The sequence below is a fragment of the Hyperolius riggenbachi genome, chromosome 6 (genome assembly GCF_040937935.1).
Source record: "Hyperolius riggenbachi isolate aHypRig1 chromosome 6, aHypRig1.pri, whole genome shotgun sequence".
Classification (NCBI taxonomy): domain Eukaryota; kingdom Metazoa; phylum Chordata; class Amphibia; order Anura; family Hyperoliidae; genus Hyperolius; species Hyperolius riggenbachi.
Genome location: NC_090651.1, coordinates 182455927 through 182481082, shown reverse-complemented (window position 1 = coordinate 182481082; position 25156 = coordinate 182455927). Strand labels below are relative to the sequence as shown.

The following is a 25156-nucleotide window of genomic DNA, read 5'->3' as shown; positions in this document are numbered from 1 at the left end:
CAATGACACCCTTCTCATGGACTAACACGGACTTATTTTGCCTGGTCTCTGTAAAATGTATTTTATACCCTGATTGCATGTATAACCTTGTGCTATGTTGTATAACAGTTTGCTACCTCTCTGTTTGACACCCTTTGTTGCAATGTATGTATCCCTATTTATTGTCCAGTGCTGAGTAATATGTTGGCGCTTTATAAATAAAATTAATAATAATAATAATTTTCCCATCAAAACCCGGAAAACTCTTCTATGGTAACTCGTGTTTGTAGCGAGCAGTCCAAATCTAATAGAGTTGTTTTCTGTTGATTTAGTCTATAATTTGTTTCAATACTATAAAGAGAAAACCATTGCAACCATTTTCTAAGTGATTCTTTAGGTTCTGACAGGGTTAGCAAAATGTCGTCCGCATAGACTATTGCCTTATTCTCTGCATCTCCTGCTCCAATTGCCAATTATAAACATAGAATACCATCCTGAACAAGACTAATATTAGACTGTACTATAGAATCTGTAACGTGGATATGATATGAGACAAGCCTCTATAGACTTCTGGAGCCCCATAACCAAACTACCAGGAACTAGGCTTTCATAATAGCAACTATGGGACTTACCTGGAGGCTATCCAAATTGCAGAGAAAAGGAAGGGGGACAGACCCCAGAAAAAGAAGAGAAGAGTTGAGAAAGAAATAGTGAGAGAAAAGAAAAGAAGTGCCAGCCAGCACTAATAAATCAACCTGATCAATTAAGAAATTACAGGTTAACAGGACCACACACCTTATCAACAATATGCATTTTATCCTAAAGAATAGCTGTCAAGTGTTCTAATATATATATGTATACTGTATATACTTGCATATAAGCCAACCCGTGTATAAGCCAAGGTACCCACTTTTCCCTAAGAAAACAGGAAAAAGTGATTGACTCGCATATAAGCCCCTTCCCCAGTATAGCCCCCTCCACAAAAGCCAGATGGGCTCCCAGTACAAATCACCCCCTCCCCATATCCAGATGTGCCCCAAGCAAGATACAGCTGTGTCTCAAGATGCCACACAGATATAATTCTGGATCATCGCACCGTTGAGAAGTTGCTAGCATGCTCTGCTCCACAAGCCGGGGACACATGTAGTCTTGAGCAGTGCACTCTGCATGTTGCAGGGGATGGGGCACAGAAACAGCAGGGAGCCAGCGGGCAAGAGCAGGATTGCTAGTGCACGATCCTTACGCTCCAATGCTAGCAACAAAACCTGCTCCCCCATCCCTTCTGCTCCACTGACTCGAGGGGGTAACTTTTCTTGTGCTGAAAAGTTTGGCTTATATGTGAGTATATACAGTATGTGTGTATATATATTAATATATATATATATATATATATATATATATATATACATATGTATATATTCATATGTATATATATATATATATATATATATATATATATATATATATATATATACACATATGTATATATTACAAACTTTAGACACATTTGGGGGATGAGGATTGAGTAAACGTTGCTGAAATTATTTCAATTTAGACATAGGTTTTGCAAGCAAACAGATCCAAGGATCCAATAGGACCTCAATGTCGGTATAACGCTTTATCAATCTAACTACCTCAGTCCAATAAAATTGTATTTCGGAGCAAAACCAGTTATGGATTTTTCCAAGTTTCCCACAATTTCTCCAGCATGCTGGGGAAACTGAAAAATTCCATTTGTGAAGATGAACTGGAGTCTGATACCATAAGAACAAGAATTTATATATATTCTCTTTAGTAGTTACACAGATGAAGGTTTAGAAGTGTTGGACCAGATCTTTGACCAGGACTCCAGATTTGTTTTAGGTAAAATTTTCAGCTTGTATCCCAGCTGTTGCTGAGGCACAAGCAAATTACGGAATATTTCAACTGGCAATCCTGTGTCAGTGGTAGGGCAAACAGGTAGATCTAGAGAAAATGATCTGATTGTAAGATCCAGAGACACTCTCCCTAAAATGGTGAACTTCCCAACCAAAATCCTTGTACTCTGCGGGACTCTCTAGAAATGGGAGAATTTGTTGGAAAACAGAAGTATGACTGTTCAAACAGATAAGACAGACAATCAGATATCGTTGAATGGCAAACAATTATTTCAGAGCAAGCGGTGCCTGAACAGATATTTTTGACAATTTTCAGCTACATGTGTTGCTGCTTGGGACAATGTTGTTCTTCCCAGATGCTCCCAAAAAGTGTGGGTGCATTTCTGCTCGACTGGGGCCTGCAGAGAACATACACCTTTCCTCCAAAGAACTTATTAGGGAAGGTACTTCAAAAAGTGGTGGAGGATCAGGCCACTATAATTCTTGTTATGACAGACTGACTAAAATAGGTTTGGTATCTATTGTTACCCTACCATTCAGTAGAGGAGCCATTGATCCTGCAGATCTTGGATGATCTTTTGAAGCAGGGGCAGGATTGCCATCCTCAAGGCGTGGTTTACTCAACCTGAACAAAAGCAGAGCTATTGCTGTACAGCAGCCCTCTTTTATGTTATCTTAATGATGAAATAAAGAGTTGAACATTTTTACATTAGTGGCGAGTACTGATCCCCTTCCTATGATGTGGCTTTTTGAATGGCGCTTGTTACTAAACAAAGGGCCATCAGAACAAGTTGTTTCCACTTTGCTGTATGCTAGGGACTCTGTCACCTAAGCAATTTACTTCAAGCTACGTTTCCACTAGTACGTAACAAATTTGATACAGAAACCGCGCAAACGAATTCACATGCACATTTTTGCACATTTTTTTGTGAAATCGCATTGAATTTGTATATTTTTCCAAATGTGCATTTTAACCATGTCGTGCCTGTGTGTTTTTTTTTATTGAAATGTATGCGATTTCGCCATGGTAAACTACATGTCGAAAACGCAGGTGAGTTTCCTATTCATTATATTACATACGAACAGCACACTATGCATGCGGTGTGCAAACTCTGCTGCTGATTTTTTTCCCACATAGCCCTGCGCGCAGATTCTGTTTTTAGTGGACATGGGTCTATGACTATGGAAAGTTTTGTAAGTTTAACAAGGATTCTTCAGAAATCCTAATGTTTTCTGTTCTAGACTTCCTACCAAGGCCAGTTCTAGGAACAACGGGGCCCCTGGGCAAAATTAACTTGTGGGGTCCCCTGACAGACCACCACTCCACAGCACATTAGGGGCCCCAAAATTGACCTGACTTCCAGAACAATCACAAATTGCATTTTTGGGTGACAGTAATGGAGCACAAGCATATATGGCTGTACTTACTAGTCTGTACCTCCTTTATTTCCTATGCTACACAGATTTTAATTGAGTTAGCCCATGTTTGGTAGCCCCCACCTGATGTGATATACTATATTTCTTCCTCTGCATTTGCACACAGGTCACACAATCCTACAAGTAAAAGTAAAAATGGTGGACAAATGTAAGCTACAAAATAATCAGTCCAATTCTCCACACAGAGACAGGAGAAGTAGCACTGGCAGGGAATCACCTTAATTTGAGTAGCCGTTTGAAGAGCTGACCTTCACTCATCCAGCATTGCACAAATAGGCTATCCATGCCTGCATGTCATGGGGTCGCTGCAGGGAGAAGAGAGCCAATGAAACAGGAGGTCGTCTAATAAAGAAAGATAAAGCGCACGTTAGCTCGAGAGGTGACACATGTGCCCCTGACGCTACTGAACGTCTGAGTCACATAAATTACTTCTGCAGCCAGCATGCTTCTTATCTTCCTATCAGGCGTCCTGTTTCCTTGGCTTCCCCCTGCAGCGACCCCGTGACATGTAGGCATGAATGGAGCTGCTTGTACTCTGTAGGCATGGATGGAGCTGCAATTCCAGCGGCACATCCTAAAAGTAAGCCTTACCCTTATCAGTATAGCCAGAGGGGGGGGCATCTTGGGGTGCCCCTGCAGGCTCTGGGGCAATTGCCTTTTTTGCCTCTATTATAGTGCCGGCCCTGCTTCCTACAGAAAGGTCTAGATATAGATTTAACATTGTACACTCTTAAAGTGCATTTAGCAGCTTTGGCTGCGTATTTCATGATTCCTTTTATTTCAAATAAAAGATTTAATAAGGCGGTAAAAACAAAGTCAATGGTGAAAAAACCTACTGTACCACCTTGTGATCTGAATTTAGTTCAAAACTTTATTATGCAGTTCAATTTTTTGCATAAAGTTTCCATTAACCACTTAAGGACCACTTAAAGATCAGGCCATTTTTCACAAAATAGGCCACTGCAGCTTTAACCACTTTACCCCCACGCATACGGATTTCTCCGTCCCTTTTTCCATCTTTTCAATCCGTACTTTCCGCCTACTTAGCGCACGGCGCTGGCACAGACCATACTGGGCCTGCGCAGTACGCTCCTGGTGCCATCAGCGGGAGCGAGGACACGGCAACGCAGGCGCAGTGGTTTTCATACTTTAAAGTCTGAAATTCCAGAAGTGAACCAGAGACGGGGCTGGAGCATTGGGGAGTGGCTGCGCTGGCACAGGATGTCTGTAGGGGACCATTAGAAGCCCCGGGTAACTTCAACTCATTTCCCCCCGACCCCCCTACAGTATCCCTTTAAGGCCTCGCTGCAGGGCCACACAACCCAGCACACAAGTGATTCCTCCCCCTCCCCCTTTCTCCCCACCAACAGAGCTTTCTGTTGGTGGGGTCTGATCGCCCCTCCAATGTTTATTTTTTTGTAAATATTTTTAAATTTTTTTTTTTTTAAATATGCTTATTTTTTTTTCACAGCCTTCCCTCCCTCCCCCAGTCAGCCAATTACAGTGATCGGCTGTGATAGGAGGCTTCAGCCTATCACAGCGGATCACTCCTGAGTCCCCCAGGATCGCAGCACTGTACACTGTTATTAGATGGCTGGGAGACTGATGGCGGAGCGCATCGGCGCGCACAATCTCCTGCAAAACACGCACCCAGGACTGCACGCGTTAGCCGGTCCTGGGGCTGCCGCCGCATCCACGCCAGAACCGCATCCATGCCAATTGGCGTGGAGCAGTCCTTAGGAGGTTAAGGACCTAGTGCTTAAAATATGGTTTGGTGGTGAAAACTGCGGCCAGGTGTATTAGAGAAAAACAAGCCTTAAACATTAAACCACCATTCATGTCTATCATGGAGGATATAATTATTTTTGAAGGGACTCCGAGCAGTGCAGTAACTATGGAAAGATGCATATCATTTTAAAGCTCTCTTTCTCCTCTTTCCAATGCCCTACGCTTTTTAGATTTCAATCGCGAAAATAGAGAAAACTAACAGGCGTAGGGCGACGATTTAGGTGTCGTCAGAAAGAGGAGAAAGAGAGCTTTAAAATGATAACCATCTTTCCATAGTTACTTGTATTACACAGGGCGACACTTTCCCTAGTGTCAGCAGCTCCATTCTGCTTATTGGTGCTGCTGACTTTAGGAAAAAGTCGCCCTGTGTAATACAAGTAACTATGGAAAGATGGATATCATTTTAAAGCTCTCTTTCTCCTCTTTCTGGCGACACCTAAATCGTCGCCCTACGCCTTTTATTTTTCTCTAGTTTCGCGATTGAAATCGCGGTCGCGGCAATTTCAATCGCGAAAAAATAGCAAAAACTAAAAGGCGTAGGGCTGCGGTTTATATATCATTGGAAAGAGGAGAAAGAGAGCTTTAAAATGATATGCATCTTTCCATAGTTTTTGCACTGCTCGGAGTCCCTTTAAGTTATCACCCTAATTTATTTCCGAAAGTTATGTCTGATTTCCACAAGGAGGAGGAAATCTTAATCCCTTCCTTCTGTTCTAATTCCTCAAATAAAAGTGGAAAAAATTCAGCTCACTGGATGCGAGGAAGATAATTATGGTTTATATAAACATAACTTCTGCATGAAGGAAGGAAGTTAATTTGTTTTTTCAGTTTCTGGGTACCCGGAAAGGGTTAAGTGTCTAAAGAACACTCAGTAATTGGTTTAAAGTATGCTTTAACAAAAGCATATGGTATTGCAGGGAAGCCAGATCCTGAGAAGGTGAAAGTGCAGTCTACTAGGGGTGTCTCCTCTTCCTGGGCAGAAAGGAATTCTGCCTCAGTGCTTCAAATCTGCAAAGCTGCCACATGGGCCTTTTATGATGCATTCATAAAGCATTACCGTTTGGATCTACCAAGCAATCAAGACTTGGGTTTTGGATGTAAGGTACTGTCTTCTGTTGTCCCGCCCTGAGAGGTTCTGATATTGTATATCTCCTGGTGGAGCTGTCGTGGAGGCAAGTGGAAGCCAATATTTACTCTTACCGGTGATTGGATTTTCACGTAGCCTCCATGACAGGTGGGGGCAACCCCCCCATAATACAAACGGTAAGTCTCCTACTGATACAAGGTGATATTCTAAATACTGAAGTAGGAGGTGGTATTTAAATTGATTCGGTTCTTCCTGTCCCAGGGATGGGCGGGGTAATCTCCAGGTGGACCTGTCGTGGAGGCTATATGGAAATCAAATTACCGGTAAGAGTAATTATTGTCTTTTCCACTGCCACATACCGTAAATCTAAAAGTTGTTTGCGTAATGATTACAGATTATGATGGATGTGCTTGGAGAGACATAACTTATGAGACTCCTCAAGCACAGCAATCTGATGGAGTAAATCAGTCACCTGATGTATGTATTCTCTCTTCCTCCTGCTGGCTATAGCTATAAGCTTGCCCCTAATGAAAGCCTTATGAGCTTCCCATAATGTGGAAAAATGAGAGCCAGAACCCGTATTTATTTCAAAAAAAGTATGTATGCTTTCCAGGGTGTCCTGCCCAATTTCCTCATCAAGCAATAAGCTATTGTTCATTTTCTAAACTGAAGGCAATTTAGGATTATTAGCCAGAATGAGAGTCAAATCCAAAGGGGCATGGTCAGACCACAATATCGGGCCAATTTCTGAGGAAACTATTGTGTTTATCAGAGCAGGAGAGAGAAAGAAGTAATCTATTCTCATATAAATTGAGCATGAATGAGGATAACATGAAATCAGTATCCTCTGCATGTAGAGCCCTTCAAACATCACAAAAACCAAATTGTTTTATGAGTGATCTGAAATTCTTAAATATTTTACATATAGAAGGAAAATTCGAGGGCGTTATCTCATCTAGTAGGAAAACATATCAAATTGAAATCCCTATTATGACACTGGGACAGCTGAACTGCTCAATCCTCTTAAATACTTTCTCCAAAAATTGCAGTTAGTGATCATTTGGGGCGTACACTACCGCTAGTACCATATCTAAACCATATAAGGACCCCTGAAGAATAATATATTGTCCCTTGGAATCGCTGCATGTGGTCTTAACTTTGAAGGGGCATCTATTATGGATCAGTAAAGCTAGCCCTGCTTTTTTAACAGGAGCACTGACAGTGTATGAAGTTGGGTAGGCCTTGCTCTTTAAATAACCAGGTCGTTTAGATGAAAACCTAGTTTCCTGTTAAAACATGAAATCCGCTCCAATCCGGTCTAAATCTTGCAAAGCTAAATACCGCTTCCACACAGAATTAAGGCCTTTAGTGTTTTTAAGTGACCATCTTTACCATTGATGTATCAAAAAAAATCCCAAACTAAAAATGCAGCAATCCCAAGGGAAAACAACATCCATATTGCCCATACAGTGGTGTGAAAAACTATTTGCCCCCTTCCTGATTTCTTATTCTTTTGCATGTTTGTCACACTTAAATGTTTCTGCTCATCAAAAACCGTTAACTATTAGTCAAAGATAACAAAATTGAACACAAAATGCAGTTTTCCCCTCTCCCCTCATAGCTGTACCTGGTATTGTAGTGGTCCCTCCAACCCCCTTTCCCTCTTACAGCAGTCTTTTGAATTTAAGTGGTCTCTTTCACCACCTTATAGCTTTATAGTGTAGTTTATAGTGTAGTTCCCTAGGTAGACTAGTGGTCCCTCTCACCCCCTTTATAACTTGGTAGTCTAGTGGCTCTGTTTTACCTTAATAGCATTCTCTGGTAGTGTAGTGGCCCCTCTTATGGCAATCCCTTGTAGTCTAGTGGTACCTTTTCACTCTCATGGATTTCCTAGTACTATAGTGGTATACAAACCCATGATGTCATCAAGCCAGGGCCAAGTACATGCAAATAGAGGAGGTTGGCTGCATTACAAAACATGGGAGAAAGCTGATCGCCATGGTAACTAGAAGAGTGACCAAGACTTGCATAGCATCACTTCCTGCTCCTGACATCTGACAAAGGGGGAAGGGAGGAGGGATCGGACACCGTGGTGGGGTACCCTGGTTATAGCCCTATATGATGCTTGGAGTGATAAGTGCATTTCTGATTTTAATGTTTCTGTTTAACAGATGGAATTAAAGAACTTATTGGACAATACCTCCTCTGCTTTTGAATTTGCTAAGGAGTTAATTAAGCACAACCTTGTAAGTTGTCTTTTTTTACGGTAATACTTTAACATCGTTCATCCTTTTTGTTCTCTGATTATTTAAATAACTTTGTCTTGTAAGGTGGTGTTCCGAGCAGGTGAAGGAGCTTTGCAGGTATTACCAACCCTGGTAGATGTCATCCCTGAGGCACGTTTAAACTTGGTTATTTACTATCTTCGACAAGGTAATGCTGGTTTTGAGACATCTATACAATTGCATATCATTTCCATGGTATTATGTTTGTCCCCTGAAATCTGCTGTCTTATGGAGAAGACACTGGGGTAAATTTAAAAGTAATTCTGTTGACAGAACATACAGTTTTCAGTTCCTATTCTGTGCCACCCAGCAGACAGCTACAGCATGTATCAGGTTGTCCATCTCACCAGGGACTGACCTCAACAACCTGCCTTCCTTGATGGTGTGGAATAGCTGCTTTCTATTGTCCAGCTTTTTTTTTTCCGTCCAAGGCCTATTATAACTAGCCACCTCCTGGCCAAAAGAAACCCCCCAGTACATTAAAGGTAGCCAGATAACCCCCCACCACACACACACACACACACACACACACACACATATGCACAGTAAAGGTAGCTAGATGACCCCTCCCTCCAGTACAGTAAAAGAAGCCAGATGACCCCCCCCCCCAGACAATATAGGTAGCCATATGACATCCCCTCATCCCCAGTATAGTAAAGGTAGCCCAATGATTCCCTCCTCCCACCATTACATTAAAGGAAACCAGAGCTGAGAGAATATAAAAGTTTTATACATACCTGGGGCTTCCTCCAGCCCCATGTGCACAGATTGCTTCCACGCCGCCTTCTTTGGTCTTCTCCCTCATAGCAATATGGGTGAAATAGGCGTCCTGGTGTGTATAAAATTCTTTAAAAACAAATAAAAGCGAAAGAAAGTAAGGTAGCTTACCTCAAATAACAAAATCTTTGTAACAACAAAATATTTTTATTACTAAGCACAGGCAATGTGTTTCACGAGTCTAAGCCCGCTTCCTCAGGCCAATAACAGTGCCTAAAGTAATAATAATTAGGACTCCTCAGTACAATCATATACAAAAACAATAAATAAATCCATACACAGTATTGACTAGAAAACATATAGTTGGAATTATGTTCAAACATTAGATACAATACTATTTACATATGTAGCTCATTAGAAATTATACACATATCCATGCATACATATCTCTGTGTTAGAGAATATCCTGTTATACATAAAATATTTTGCAAATTATCAGTACAAAAAAATTAGTCCAAAGATGATCAAAACCACGTACACATGTGTGTGTATATATATATATATATATATATATATATATATATATATATATATATATATATATATATATGTATATATATGTATATGCACACATATCTGGGCTGAGCTTATTTCCAATAATAATGCAGAAATATTGCATAAACCCATTAGTCAGCAGGGAATTAAACTGCAATGGGCTAAGTGTAATCATAAAAAATAACAAAAGTTAGGGGCCAGAGAAATCAGCTGATAAAAACCTGTGCAAATGCAAACTTATGCAAAATTAAAAAACACAATTGACTTGGACAAATGTATTTCTACACAAATGTAAAACTTACTATAATTACTTCGCCAGTGAGCAACAAATGGACAGGCTGCAGGTAGCGCTGGATCTGTTCCATCTCGCTGTTCTGCATATTAAAAGCTGACTAGTCACTGTTATGGTAAAACAATATATAGATATTGTGCTAGAATAAGACAGTAGGGGGAGCACTGACTACCACAGTATCATGGAGAGCAAATAGGTAAAGATAACACTTACCAAATGGAAACACCTCATTAGCATAGGGAGCCTCTAAATGAGAACTTATCAGAACTAAATAGACTCTGTTGGGGCAGGAAGAGGGCGGCGGTTTGGTGGTGATGTCATATGACGACATCAGCCAGAAGTTCCGGCGTCGCCATTTTGGACAAGGGCAGTGATTGACAGCACTGATCGCGCAGGCGCAGTACAGGGGGCGACCTCCAAGTTGCGCTGACGTCATCGCCGGGACCGGGTCGGAGCTCCGGCGAATGGCTGCGGGGAGAGCTGCGGAGAGGGACGTGCTGGGAGCTTGGGGCTGGAGGAAGCCCCGGTAAGTAGCGCTTATTTTCTTAATCTTTGCCTGATGACTCCTTTAAGCCTCCCATTCATTAGCCTATAGCTTTATCACTACTTATCACAATGAACTGATCTATATCATGTTTTTTCCGCCACCAATTAGGCTTTCTTTGGGTGGTACATTTTGCTAAGAGCTACCTTACTGTAAATGCACTTTAACAGTAAGGATAAGAAAAAAACTTTAAAAAGTTATTATTTCTCAGTTTTCAGCCATTCTAGTTTTAAAATAACACATGCCTCCATAATTAAAACCCACGTATTGTATTTGCCCATTTGTCCCGGTTATTTGACCGTTTAAATTATGTCCCTATCACAATGTATGGTGACAATATTTTATTTGGAAATAAAGAGCATTTTTTCTGTTTTGCGTCCATCACTATTTACAAGCTTATAAAAAAAAAAGTATTTCATCTTTACATAGATATTCAAAAAGTTTGTGTTTTTTGATTGTAATGTTTTTGTTCTTTTATTATTAAACATTTTATGTGGGTATTTTTGGGAGGGTGGGGTGTAAATAGTATTTGATTTGGGTAAATATATGTGTATTTTAATTTTTTTTTTTACGTTTAGATGTAGTTTTACTTTTTGGTCACAAGATGGCAACCTTGAGTTTGTTTACATGACGTCACTCTAAGCGTACAATGTAGCAGTCAGAAAAAGCGAAGCTTCCAAAAGAAGCTGTCGCTTTTTCTGCGGGGGAGAGGAATCTGATCGGGCACCATGGCCTGGTTCATTGATTCCTGGGCTAACGATCCGCAGGCAGGAGCGCGCGATCGGCAGCGGGAGCGCACATGTCCTCCTTGACTTGGAACTACGTCAAGGAGGACAAAGTGGTTAAGAGTCTTGTATGAGACCTGTGAAGTCCCCCTTGGAGCAATCAGTGAAAGGTTAAAAAGTAGAATTCATGTCACCTCCAGTAACCGTATAGCCTTCCATAAAGGTATCTAATGTCAGAAGAGTTCTCAGTATAGTGAGCACTTGATCCGTATTAGGCATATACAATCCCGCCACAGTAAAACGAACACATCCTATTGTGAGTTTTAAAAACACAAATCTTCTTTGCGCATCCTAAAAGACCTCCACTACCTCTGCTGCCAGAGAGTGATGTAGGGCAATAGCTACACCTAATAGCTACACCTCTAGATTTAGAGTTATCATAATTTGAGAAGAACCACCTGGTGTAATATTTGTTACGAGTGATATCAGGCGTCTTACCTTTTCCGGGTGACATTTGTATAATACATGAGACCTCTTTCTTGGTTCATTAAAACCATTGACATTTAATGTACATACTTTCACAGCCATAACCCTTTAACAAAGAAATAATAGTTATAGCACCGATCACACAGGCCATTAACCAGGGGCAGGGAGTAAACATAACCCATCACAAATGCCTCAAGTCAAGAAGAAAGAAATGAGAAAGAAAGAACAAAGAAGAAAAGAGACAAGGAAACCAGAGTAAGGAGTGGGGACAGAAAGAACCACACCAAAAAAGAGTAATTGAGGTAACTTATGAGACCATAGCAGCTGAACCCATCATGTTTTGGCTGCTCCCAAACCTGGAGGACATGATTGGTCCCGACATTAGCTTTCAGCCTGTGCCCACCCTCTCAGCCATGATAAATATCAAAATATAACTAAAAAAAAGCCATATTGAACATATAAAACATATATTATCCATTACCCAGCTCTACCAGCAAGACCCCTGGCCCAAACAACAGGCCACAGGGTCCTGATAAGGCTACAGGACATTAAGGGCAGCAGAGAATAGAATGGAAGCACTTGGTAAAGAGAGCCCACAATGCCCTGCAGCCCATAAGACAAGTTCACAAACAGAGTTAACAGTGACACTCTATAGCAAGGTGGAATATTGTGTACTGAGGCTCGCTGGCTTGCCCCTCAATCCTGGGACAATACAACCACATTAAACGCCTCCATCGTAGCTCCTCAAACCATCAGCATAATTAAAGTGACAATACTTACAGGATGTAAACCTAAAAAGCTAAAACGCCCCAAAGTCTGCATCATATATATTGCAGTTTAAATTAGAGAGCAAAGGCCGATGAAAAAGAAACAAAAACAAACAAAAAAGTAAATAAAAAAACAGGAAAAAAAAAAAAAGATAACAGAAGAGCCAAATGGAGGCACCACATAGGAACAAGGTCTCAGCAGGATAAAAGGTAGCCAATGTTGTCTAATCGTCTCTCGCCGGGTCATCAGAAGGAATGCCCATCACTGCAACAGGTTCAGGGTCTTCCCTCCTACCCACCTGCCCACCTTCTGCCAACACTTTCTTTGAGGCAATGGAGAGAGGGAGTTCAAGTGTGGCCAGTCTGGTAGTAGCATATCCGGTATAGCAAGGGCATCAGAAATCTTTGGAAAATCTTGAGGGCCCAGGAAAATATAGGACTGTCCCTCCTTCCAAATGACAAGATAAAAGGTGAAACCCCAAGAATACTGTGCCCCACATGAACGAACTGCTTCCAACAAGGGCTTTAAGGCTCTGCGACGGAGAAGAGTGTATCTAGATAAATCCGGGTAGAATTGCAAAGCTGCTTTGTCAAAGGACTATCACGGTGTAGTGCCGCCATGTTGGCCTCCTTCTTGGAGTAAAAGTGTAGGCGGCAGATAACATCATGAGAAGACTTATTGTGAACAGGGCCAAATGCTCTATGGAAGGGCAGCTCCTCCGTCTAATAAAAGTCTAAAAATACCTTAAAGTGAGGGGATAAGATTGTCCTATAGAGATGCTTCTGGCAGGCCCCGAATGTGCACATTGTTGCGCCTACTATGATTTTTGAGATTGTACAGCTTAAACATATGGTCTTTGTAATGTTTTGTCTTGCACCCTAGATTTTTCTACAAGCCCAGTAAACTTTCACCTCCATTGCTTCTTGCTACTTTCCACTCTACCCCCCCATCATAATGTTCTAATGTTGTTAACAATATTTATCGGGCACCCTTTTTTCAGCTTTTTTCGCCATATAAATGATAATTGCATTAAAGTCTATGGCGGCACCCTTTTCATCCACTTGCCGCCGGCAGGGTTGCTCGAATTCCCCCTTTCACTATTCGAGTTGTCGCGAATTCAGGTTCGCGAAAATCCGGATACGGTCGTAATCACGACAAATTCAAATTCGCATTTGCCTACTGATGATGACAGAATCTGGAATCACGAGTCGTGAGATTAAATTGCTTCCAAAACTTCTTTTAGGGTAAATGATGCATAAAGCATCATTTTTTTTTTAAAGAAAAAATTAAATTAATTATATATAATTGAAAAAAAAATTGATGAAAAACATTTGTTTTCTGTAAACATTCTGTTTTTTCTGTAAAAAAAAATAAGGCCAAAACAGGAGACTGATGGTTGGTGACAAAAAAACATTCCCAGCCACCTCATGTACCCCTGTCACCGACAACAGGGGCCAGGAACGTGCCTTCAATCCAGGCCTGGTCGATCTTCAGGAAGGTGAGTCTGTCCACAGACTCTGGGGACAGACGAGAGCGCTTCTCAGTGACCACGCCACCGCACTGAAGCACCTCTCGTACAGCACGCTGGAAGGGGGGAAAGACAGGACTTCCAGGGCGTACTGCGCCAGCTCACCCCAGAACTCCAAGCGCTTGACCCAGTACTCCATGGGGTCCACAGGGCCATCACCGGTGTCGAGCACGCTGAAGGACCCCATGTAATCTGCCACCATCCAGGTCAGGTGCTGGTTCTGACTTTGAGAGGAGGATACTGCTGCAGGCACCTCCTCTCTTGGCAGCTCTACCGTCTTGTAGAGTGCCTTAGTGAGAGACAGCAGGTCTTCTGGGTGCCTGCTTCTGCTGTTGGCACTGGCTGCTGTGCTGGCTGGACAGGGACAGAGTGGGTGGAGAAGGCTGTGGGAAGGCTTCCTCCAATCGGCAAACAAGGACCTGCTGCAACTACCTTGGTCACTGCTCAGGGTCTCCAGCAGGCAGGAACTGACCCAGCTTCCCCTTCAGCCTTGGGTCCAGGATCATGCTGATGCAGATGTCCTCCTGAGCACGCATCTGCTTCACCCTGGGGTCCCTGCGCAGGCACCGCAGCATATGCACTGCCATGGGGAACAGTTCGGACACAGCAGAGACGTTATCATCAGGGGCATCGTCGTTGGCACCCCCAGAGCCGACATCGCTGTCCTCCTCCTCTGGCCCCTGAGCCTCGCCCTGCCTTCTCCACCCCCGCACCACTGCAGCTGCGCTTTCCTGTTGCACCTCAGCGTCGAGGTCAGGGACCTCCAACTACCCCTCCAGCAACTCAAAGTCTTCTGGAGAGGTGGACTGCGCAGCCGGCTGCTGATCCAGCTGGGTCAGGGCCTCCTCTCCCGCTTCCATCAGATCACACAGGGCCCTGTCCAGCAGATAAACCATGGGCAACCACTCGCAGAGGGATGCCTGTTCCTGGCTCACCAGGTTGGTTCCCTGCTGGAAGGGAGCCAACACCAAGCACAACTGCTCTGCCCCCACTGTGCGTTGGAGAGGACCTGGAGGTTGGTGGTGGTGCCGGAAATAGTTGCGTCTATGATGTAGCGGCTGACAGCCCTCCTCTGCTCAAGCAGCCGCTCCAACATCGCCAGGGTGGTATTCCAGCGAGTTGGCACATTAATGACAAGCCGGTGTCGTGGCAGGCCCTGGCGCTGCTGCAGGTCAGCCAGGTTTGCTGAGGCACCGGTGGAACGGCGGAAATGGCGTACAATTTTCCTTGCCGCTTCCAGCAGATTGTCCATCCCCGGGTAGGTGCGCAGGTACTTCTGCACCACCAGGTTCAGGATGTGGGCCAAACGGGATGTGGGTCAATGTTACATTTCGCATGGAGTTTGTGTGCTGCACCTGGAGCAAAACAGAAACAAACGCACAAACCCGCAACCAGGCAGAGATGTCACTGTTAGGAAAGGACTGACAAACCAGGAGTAAATGAATAATAATGATTTATTATTAAATGAAAATTAAGTAATGCTATGCATTAACCTCATGCACAGAAACAATCAGCATTGACTTGCAGGTGAAGTATTTTACAGGCATACATACACTGCAGCAATAATACAGGCAGATATATTCAAATAGCATATATACACAGCAATGATGATACCGGCAGATGTATTCAATAAGCATACAAATGTATGAGAATCATGATATATACAAGGACCTCTCTGCATAAAGCAATTTATGCAGAGTAGATCTAGTGTATAGAACTGTGTGCACACTGACCCTGGATCCAGAATAGTATCCACAATATAAACCTAGAAATATATACAAATACAAGATGCACAACCGAGGAGGAGACACACGGATAGTCAGCAGTACAGTACATCAAACAGTACAGGAATCGCTAGGCAAAGAATAGTCAGTAATACAAAGCACAAGGTCAACACAGGAGATCAATAGAGCAGGGAATCAAGGAACTAGGAAATATACCAGGAACAGGGAACTCAGGGCAGGATGGCTAGAACCAGGAACAAAGAGCTAGCAACTAGTGAGTGTTCAGGTGTGGCTTAAATGCCATGCTGAGAGACCATGTGACAGTCCAGGCCTCCTCCCTGTCTGTGGAGAGATATCTAGAAAGTCCGCCCTCTGCTGGTGGGCAGAGGAAAGTTCAGGTTGCAAATTCACAGAGGAGGCAGGTGACATCTGCTGGTGAAGCAAAGGTAGTTCATGCATGAATTTACCAGCAGATGCAGATTGTGACATTATTCCCCCCCCCCCCCCCACCCCCCTCCTCAAGGAGCAGCCTCGGATGCTCCACTTGGACTTATGCCCACCTGGGTACCAGGAAACACTGGCAAAGAGGCAGGCCATAAATTGGTCAGCAAACAAGGTCACAACCCGGGTATTACCGGGCTGACTGGACAAAAGGACCCAGAGGCAATAGGACATGTTGCAAGTCACTCTGAAGACCTTTGGGTGAAACAGAAAACTGAAGGACACCAAAAAGAGCCATAGACTGGACATCCACAGGAGCAGAGCATCTGAGGTCATCAAATAAAACAGAAAACTGGATGCCATCAGGAAGGGATGCATAATGGCCACAAGCAGGAGGAGTAGGATACCACCAGGAGAGGCACCGGGCAGGAACTCATCAGGAGAGGCACCAGACAGGAATTCATCAGGAGAGGCACCAGACAGGAACTCATCAGGAGAGACACTGGGTAGTGAAGCAGTCAGGGAAGCAGACTGGAATCCGTCAGGAGCAGCAGGCTGGAGCCCATCAGGAACAGTAGACTTGAGGCCATCAGGAACAACAGACTCGAGGCCGTCAGGAACAGCAGACTCGAGGCCGTCAGGAACAGCAGACTCGAGGCCATCAGGAACAGCAGACTCGAGGCCATCAGGAACAGCAGACTCGAGGCCATCAGGAACAGCAGACTCGAGGCCATCAGGAACAGCATACTGGAGGCCATCAGGAACAGCAGACTGGAGGCCATCAGGATGGATAAACTGAAAGTCATTTTCCAATAGGGCAGGCAAAGCAGCAGACTGGATAACAGTTTATAAATGCAGGGTATCTGGAGGAATCTGTGGGAACTGAGTACCAGAAAATGTTTTTGAGGACGAGCCATCAGCAGAAATGAGTGTGCACTTAGCCTCAGCAGAAAACTGTGGGAGCCCTCTTTCAGCAGAGAATTGAGGGAGCTGGATCTCAGCAGGAGTCTGTGGAAACAGGGCATTAACAGGGGTCTGTGGTGCCTGAGTGTCAGACATCTGTGCGGATTGAACTTCAGCATAAGTCTGTGCTCTAGCAGAGGTTGAAGTGCAAAGGGCATCAGCAGAGACTCGAGAAAGCTGGACCTTTGGCTGAGCGACTGGCTGGACCACTGGCTGCATAGCTGACAAGACCTTTGGCAGAGCAATTAGCTGAACCTCAGATTGAGCAACTGGCAGACTAACTGATCGAGCACCCAGCTGGGCCTTTGGCTGAGCTGTGGAGTATGGTTCTGCTGGAACGGCAGACTGAGACTCTGCCGGAGCAGCTGGCAGGAGACCTGCTGAGATGTCTGGAGGACACACTGCCAAACCAACTGACCGAGGTTCTGCCAAGCTGTCTGACTGGGCCACTGCCAAACTGACCAACAGGGACACTGCCAAGCCGACCGACAAGGACACTGCCAAATCTTCTGAAAGGGGAAACATTGGACCGACAGACACGGGTACTGCTGAGCTGACTGGCACAGGCAGGGCTGAGGAGACTGGCACAGGCAGAGCTGAGGAGACTGGCACAGGCAGGGCTGAGGAGACTGGCACAGGCAGGGCTGAGGAGACTGGCGCTGCTGAGGAGACTGGTGCTGCTGAGGAGACTGGCACAACTGGAACATCAGAATGGAGTATAGATGGAACATTTTTCTGCAAAGAAACAGTTTGTAGATCTGCGGGAACCGCCAACATAAAGTGATGTGAAAAACTATTTGCCCCCTTCCTGATTTCTTATTCTTTTGCATTTTTGTCACACTTAAATGTTTCTGCTCATCAAAAACTGTTAACTATTAGTCAAAGATAACATAATTGAACACAAAATGCAGTTTTAAATGATGGTTTTTATTATTTAGTGAGGAAAAAAAACTCAAAACCTACATGGCCCTGTGTGAAAAAGTGATTGCCCCCCTTGTTAAAAAATAACTTAACTGTGGTTTATCACACCTGAGTTCAATTTCTGTAGTCACCACCAGGCCTGATTACTGCCACACCTGTTTCAATCAAGAAATCACTTAAATAGGAGCTATCTGACACAGAGAAGTAGACCAAAAGCACCTCAAAAGCTAGACATCATACCAAGATCCAAAGAAATTCAGGAACAAATGAGAACAAAAGTACTGTAATTGAGATCTATCAGTCTGGTAAAGGTTATAAAGCCATTTCTAAAGCTTTGGGACTCCAGCGAACCACAGTGAGAGCCATTATCCACAAATGGCAAAAACATGGAACAGTGATGAACCTTCCCAGGAGTGGCTGGCCGACCAACATTACCCCAAGAGCGCAGAGAAAACTCATCCGAGAGGCCACAAAAGACCCCAGGACAACATCTAAAGAACTGCAGGCCTCACTTGCCTCAATTAAGGTCAGTGTTCACGACTCCACCATAGGAAAGAGACTGGGCAAAAACGGCCTGCATGGCAGATATCCAAGGCGCAAACCACTTTTAAGCAAAAAGAACATTAAGGCTCGTCTCAATTTTGCTAAAAAAACATCTCAATGATTGCCAAGACTTGTGGGAAAATACCTTGTGGACCGCCGAGACAAAAGTTGAACTTTTTGGAAGGTGCGTGTCCTGTTAAATCTGTCATAAAAGTAACACAGCATTTCAGCAAAAGAACATCATACCAACAGTAAAATATGGTGGTGGTAGTGTGATGGTCTGGGGTTGTTTTGCTGCTTCAGGACCTGGAAGGCTTGCTGTGATAGATGGAACCATGAATTCTACTGTCTACCAAAAATCCTGAAGGAGAATGTCCGTCCATCTGTTCGTCAACTCAAGCTGAAGCGATCTTGGGTGCTGCAGCAGGACAATGACCCAAAAGACACCAGCAAATCCACCTCTGAGTGGCTGAAGAAAAACTAAATTAAGACTTTGGAGTGGCCTAGTCAAAGCCCTGACCTGAATCCTATTGAGATGATGTGGCATGACCTTAAAAAGGCAGTACATGCTAGAAAACCCTCAAATAAAGCTGAATTACAACAATTCTGCAAAGATGAGTGGGCCAAAATTCCTCCAGAGCGCTGTAAAAGACTTGTTGCAAGTTATCGCAAATGCTTGATTGCAGCTAAGGGTGGCCCAACCAGTTATTAGGTTCAGGGGGCAATTTCTTTTTCACACAGGGCCATGTAGGTTTTTTAGTTTTTTTTCTCACTAAATAATAAAAACCATCATTTAAAACTGCATTGTGTGTTTAATTATGTTATCTTTAACTAATGGTTAACGGTTTTTGATGAGCAGAAACATTTAAGTGTGACAAACATGCAAAAGAATAAGAAATCAGGAAGGGGGCAAATAGTTTTTCACACCACTGTAACTGTTGGAGTCTTTGCAGTGGTAACTGGAAGGATGGAGGCTGTAGGGAAATATTTCCGTTTAAACTTAGATTTTTGACTCAGTCTAGAAGCAGGGGTGAATTTTTGTTAAACTCACCCCTGCTTCTAGACTGAGTGCAGAAGAACAAGGCAGGTATGATGTAGGAAGCTGGAACGACCACGGAGTGGATCTAACTGCAGTCTGTAAAGGAGCAGTTCTTTTATGATTTTTGGATACAGGCAATTCCAAGTCCGTGGAACAGGTTACTGAGAACAGAGAGCATGTCTTTGCCTTGATGACTGGGGCAGAATTAACAGGTGGTGTGCTCTGAAAATCATAAGAATGAGACAAAATTCTTTGCCAAGCGATTACTAGACCAGAACCTGATTCATAGTTACAAGTCTTTTGATCAACCATAGCCTGGACAGCACGCATGCATGCCAAAACATATGAATCACCCTTTTCTACATAGAACTCAAGAAATTGATCCCAGTCACTCTTAGGGCCTGATTCACAAAGCGGTGCTAACAGTTTTCACCCTGGTGAAAAGCCCTTTATCATGCCTAAACTCAGTTTAGGCATGATAAGTTTAGGTGTGATAAGTTTAGGCATGATAAGTTTAGGCATGATAAGTTTAAGCGCCCACTGCGTTAGCACCGCAGTGCACAGCTGATCAAAAGTTTTACGCTAGCAAAGACTGGTGCACTTCGTATAAAGTTTAATGGCGCTGCTTTGCGTGCGGGACTTTGCAAGCGATCTAAACGTATCTAAACTTATCATGCCTAAACTTATCACACCTAAACTTATCATGCCTAAACTTATCACACCTAAACTGGCTTTTCACCAGAGTGGTGCAATGGTTATCATGCCTAAAGTCTCTAACTGGGTTAGCACCGCTTTGTGAATCGAGCCCTTAAAGAGGAAGCGACACCCATACTAACCTAAAAATAAAAAACACATATTTAAGTAGATAAATACTAGTTCAACTTATATATCAGATGTATTGCACTGTCCACGTTATGATTCCTGAGAATTTTATAAATGAGAAGCAGAAAATCCTATTCCAGGCAGTGGCCATTTTTCCCAGCTAATGCTGACATCATATCCTCCCTGACTCTTGTTTTCCCCCCTCCCTTCTCTTGCTCATTGTATATTCATTACCTGCCCTCCTCCCAGAGTCTTCAGACACTCCCACTGAGGTGTATACTAGAAAGTGCACTGTCTTAAGTCATCATTGTGCGACTCAGTACAGCTGTGTTTACATCACAAAAACAGGGTGATTTCAGAGCACACTTCAGAGATCCGATTTCAGCTGTCCCTTCAGGAAGTGTGTGTGCTCTCTACTCCTGGAAACAATGCTAATGAAAGAATGGTAATCTTGATGGCGTTTTGAGAACAGAACTAAGAAATCTTATTGAATCTTTGTTCACGCCACACATGGTACAAGCTCAGTGGTATTGTACATTGTTTTCGTGATTAACCCATCAAAGGGGAGACCTCCTCCTCCAACATTACTGCGCATGTGCAAACAGTCTAACGCGGCTTAGCCGCGTATAACGTATAGCATGCAGCACTTTCTTTAAACGTGCTGCGTTACAATGTAACGCAACGTGGGCACTGTGAACATCCCATTTAGTTTTCACTACTGTGTGTTAGGCTGCGTTACATGCTGCTCTAACGTGCGCCCGTAACGTCTTAATGTGAAAGCAGCCTAAGAGGGCGTGAGAGTGTAGGTGTGTGAGAGAGAGTTAGAGTGTGTGTGTGAGTGAGTTTGTCAGTGCTTCTCCCTCCCCTCTGCATAGCACAGAACGCGTTGCTGCTTCTCCCTCCCCTCTGCATAGCACAGCACGCACTCCTGCTTCTCCCTCCCCTCTCCATAGCACAGAACGCCCTGCTGCTTCTCCCTCCCCTCTCCATAGCACAGCACGCGCTGCTGCTTCTCCCTCCCCTCTGCATAGCACAGCATGCACTCCTGCTTCTCCCTCCCCTCTCCATAGCACAGCATGCGCTGCTGCTTCTCCCTCCTCTCTCCATAGTACAGCACGCGCTGCTGCTTCTCTCTCCTCTCTCCATAGCACAGCACGCGCTGCTGCATCTTCCTCCCCTCTCCATAGCACAGCACACGCTGCTGCTTCTCCCTCCCCTCTCCATAGCACAGCACGCCCTGCTGCGTCTTCCTCCCCTCTCCATAGCACAGCACACGCTGCTGCCTCTCCCTCCCCTCTCCATAGCACACGCTGCTGCTTCTCCCTCCCCTCTCCATAGCACAGCATGTGCTTCTGCTTCTCCCTCCCCTCTCCATAGCACAGCACGCGCTGCTGCTTCTCCCTCCCCTCTTCATAGCACAGCACGCGCTGCTGCATCTTCCTCCCCTCTCCATAGCACAGCACACGCTGCTGCTTCTCCCTCTCCATAGCACAGCACACGCTGCTGCTTCTCCCTCCCATCTCCATAGCACAGCACCGGCTGCTGCGCCTCCCTCCCCTCTCCATGGCACAGCACGCGCTGCTGCTTCTCCCTCCCCTCTCCATAGCACAGCACGCGCTGCTGCTTCTCCCTCCCCTCTCCATAGCACCGCACGCGTTGCTGCTTCTCCCTTCCCTCTCCATAGCACAGCATGCGCTGCTGCTTCTCCCTCCCCTCTCCATAGCACAGCATGCGCTGCTGCACCTCCCTCCCCTCTCCATAGCACAACACGCGCTGCTGCTGCTTTTTCCTCCCCTCGCCATAGCACAGTAACATGCTGCTTTCTTTCCCCTCTCCATAGCACAGTACATGCCGCTTTTCTATCCCCCCTCCATACCACAGTACATGCCGCTTTTCAAACAATTATATTTTATTGGAAGATGTGCAACAACCACATATATATACATGGTCAGGTATGTTCAACATATAATCAAGAGCATGACAATTTTGTGTACATACATATCTTCTGATAAGAACAGACTTCACACTTAAGGGACAAAGGTAATACAGAAGATGGTACTGAAAACAGAGACAACGCGTCCCATAATAAACAGAATGATAAAAAGTACTATACTATAAATCTTAACTGTTCACAATTATATATTCACATAAGAGCTGGTGGTTGTTCAATTATGAAATATAGATGAGTGGAGATAAAAAGAATACACATCTGTGCACATTGTAATGAAAATAATAACACCTGCATAGTATATGTCTTGACCATAGAAGATACAATCTTAGTTAGAAGCAACCTAATAGAGAATGTAAATTATCGGAAATTAAAGCTATTGATTAGGTCCATAATGAAGTTTCATATATTTCATGGTACCTGGGAGGGTGGGATAACAATTGGGCCTAAACACAGATGTGCATTGAGGGGAGGCCTTGATTGCCTATCTATCATTAAGTCTCGATATTCCTGGCTATCTAAGAAGTCAAACCATTGGGCCCACATAATCACATATTTTTCAACCTCCTCTGTGGTGGAGTGGCGTAATTGTTCCATTTTTTCAATCTGTTCTATCTTTTGGAACCAAAGGGAGATCAATGGAGGGTCAGTAGATTTCCATTTGAGAGGTATACATGCCTTGGCTGCATTGAGCAAATGTTTGACAAGAGATTTTTTGTATGAACGCATGCTCTCTCTAGAAGGATGTAATAAGAATACTTCTGGTAGAAATTCTAATTTTTCACTAGCAATAGTAGCTATTAATGATTGGACTCTGGTCCAGAAGAGAACAATTGATTGGCAATCCCACCAAATGTGAAGAAGAGTACCCTTTGCACTTTGACACCTCCAGCACACATCAGAGACCTGAGGGAAGCACTGATGAAGAAAGGCGGGTGTTCTATACCAATGAGCTAGCAGTTTAAAGTTCATCTCTTGAGTCAGTACACTTACTGAGCTTTTATATCCCATAATGCAAACTTTTTCCCAGTCATCTTCATCAAACGATTTTTTTAATCTGCGTTCCCACTCATCTTTAAATAAAAATATGGGCTGCTGAGATAAGTCCAGAAGGGATTTATATAGTTTAGAGACTAAGTTTCTCTGGGGAGTGTTCTGTAGAATCAAGGAGTCAAAGTCTGTAAGTTTATTTTGGGCTACCTTAATCAGGTCTTTTGCTGAGAGGAATGTTTTTAATTGGAAGTATTGCCAAAAAGGGATCTTATTTTCTGAGTCAGTTTCCAGAGTAGTTATGGGGATACAAGTCTGTCCATCGACTAGATCTTTTATAAGGAGATCCTTTCGTAGGTTCAAGTGGGGCATAAAATCTGTCTGGTGTCCAGGAAGGAAATTATTGGTTGTTCTCAATGAAGTTAAAGGGCCAGGTATAGTCGAGACTTTTTTTTCTGAACAGCACTTTTGAAAGGTCAATAAGGTAGCATTAATTAATGGATGAAATTTAATGTATTGTAGGGTTGAGAATTTGTAATCTAGTGTAGGATTAATGGGCACCACTTAATGTCTTGGCCAAAGAAATCTTTTTCTAGCCTCACCCAATCTTTAGAGTCTTCATTACAATGCCAATCCACAATTCTGCTAATCATGGAGGCTTGGTAGTATCTCCAAATGTCAGGAAGTCCTGCTCCTCCTCTGTCTCTAGGATAAGTTAGTTTATCTTTTCTAATTCTAACAGGTTTCTGTCCCCAAATAAATTTAGTGAAAGCTTTCTGTAAGGTCACAAACCAGAGTTTAGGAAGAAAGAGTGGGATAGTAGAGAAGTAATACAATATGCGAGGTAATATCGTCATCTTTAGGCTAGCCATTCGTCCAAACCAGGACAATGGCTTACTCTGCCAGTTCTCCAATGTGTGCTGGACATGCCGAAGCAAAGGGTCAAAGTTACTTTCTTTTAATGTGTCTGTTCTAGAAGTGATCTGGATCCCCAGATATGTAAAACTTTTATCTGCCCACTTAAAAGGAAAGTTTCGAATACAGGATGTTTTTGTGTCAGGGTGAAGTGTCAGGCTCATTCCAAACGACTTGGAAAAGTTAATTTTAAGGTTGGATATCTCTGCAAAAAGCGCAAATTCTTGTAGTAAATTTGGAATCGAAACTAAAGGCTTTGTTATGTAGAAAATCATATCATCAGCGTATGCTGCTAATTTATATTCTTTTTCACCTATTTGCACTTCAGAGATATTTACATTAGATTGCACTGCATTCAAAAATGGTTCTAAAGATAAAATAAAGATTAGCGGAGAGAGAGGGCATCCCTGCCGCGTGCCATTTTTCAACTGAAAGCTTTTAGAAAGAGTACAATTCACCCTGACACAGGCAGAAGGGCCACTATACAGTAGAGCTATCCATTTTTTCATAGATGGACCCAGGCCCAAACTTTCCAAAAGGGAATGTATATAAGACCAAGACACTCTATCAAAGGCCTTCTCGGCGTCGGTGGAGAGAAGTAGCCCCTCCACCGGTCGCCGAGAAAGCCAATGCTGAATATTAATGGTTTTCACTGTGTTGTCCCTGGCTTCACGTCCAGGGACAAATCCAGCCTGGTCCAGAGAGACAAGTTCTGGGATATGTGGAAGTAGCCTATTTGCAATCATTTTAGCAAAAAGCTTAATGTCAACATTTAGCAATGA

The 25156-nt window shown here is 43.6% G+C and overlaps 1 protein-coding gene across 2 annotated transcripts in view; it reads left to right on the top strand.

Moving 5' to 3' along the window:
• Window positions 1–25156, top strand: part of IFT56 (intraflagellar transport 56) — a 1305114-nt gene that overhangs the window by 574406 nt on the left and 705552 nt on the right. For both annotated transcript variants that reach the window (XM_068242694.1, XM_068242695.1), the window contains 2 exons: window positions 8340–8414; window positions 8499–8601. In XM_068242694.1, the coding sequence (XP_068098795.1) occupies window positions 8340–8414; window positions 8499–8601 (178 nt within the window). The remainder of the gene's footprint in view (window positions 1–8339; window positions 8415–8498; window positions 8602–25156) is intronic.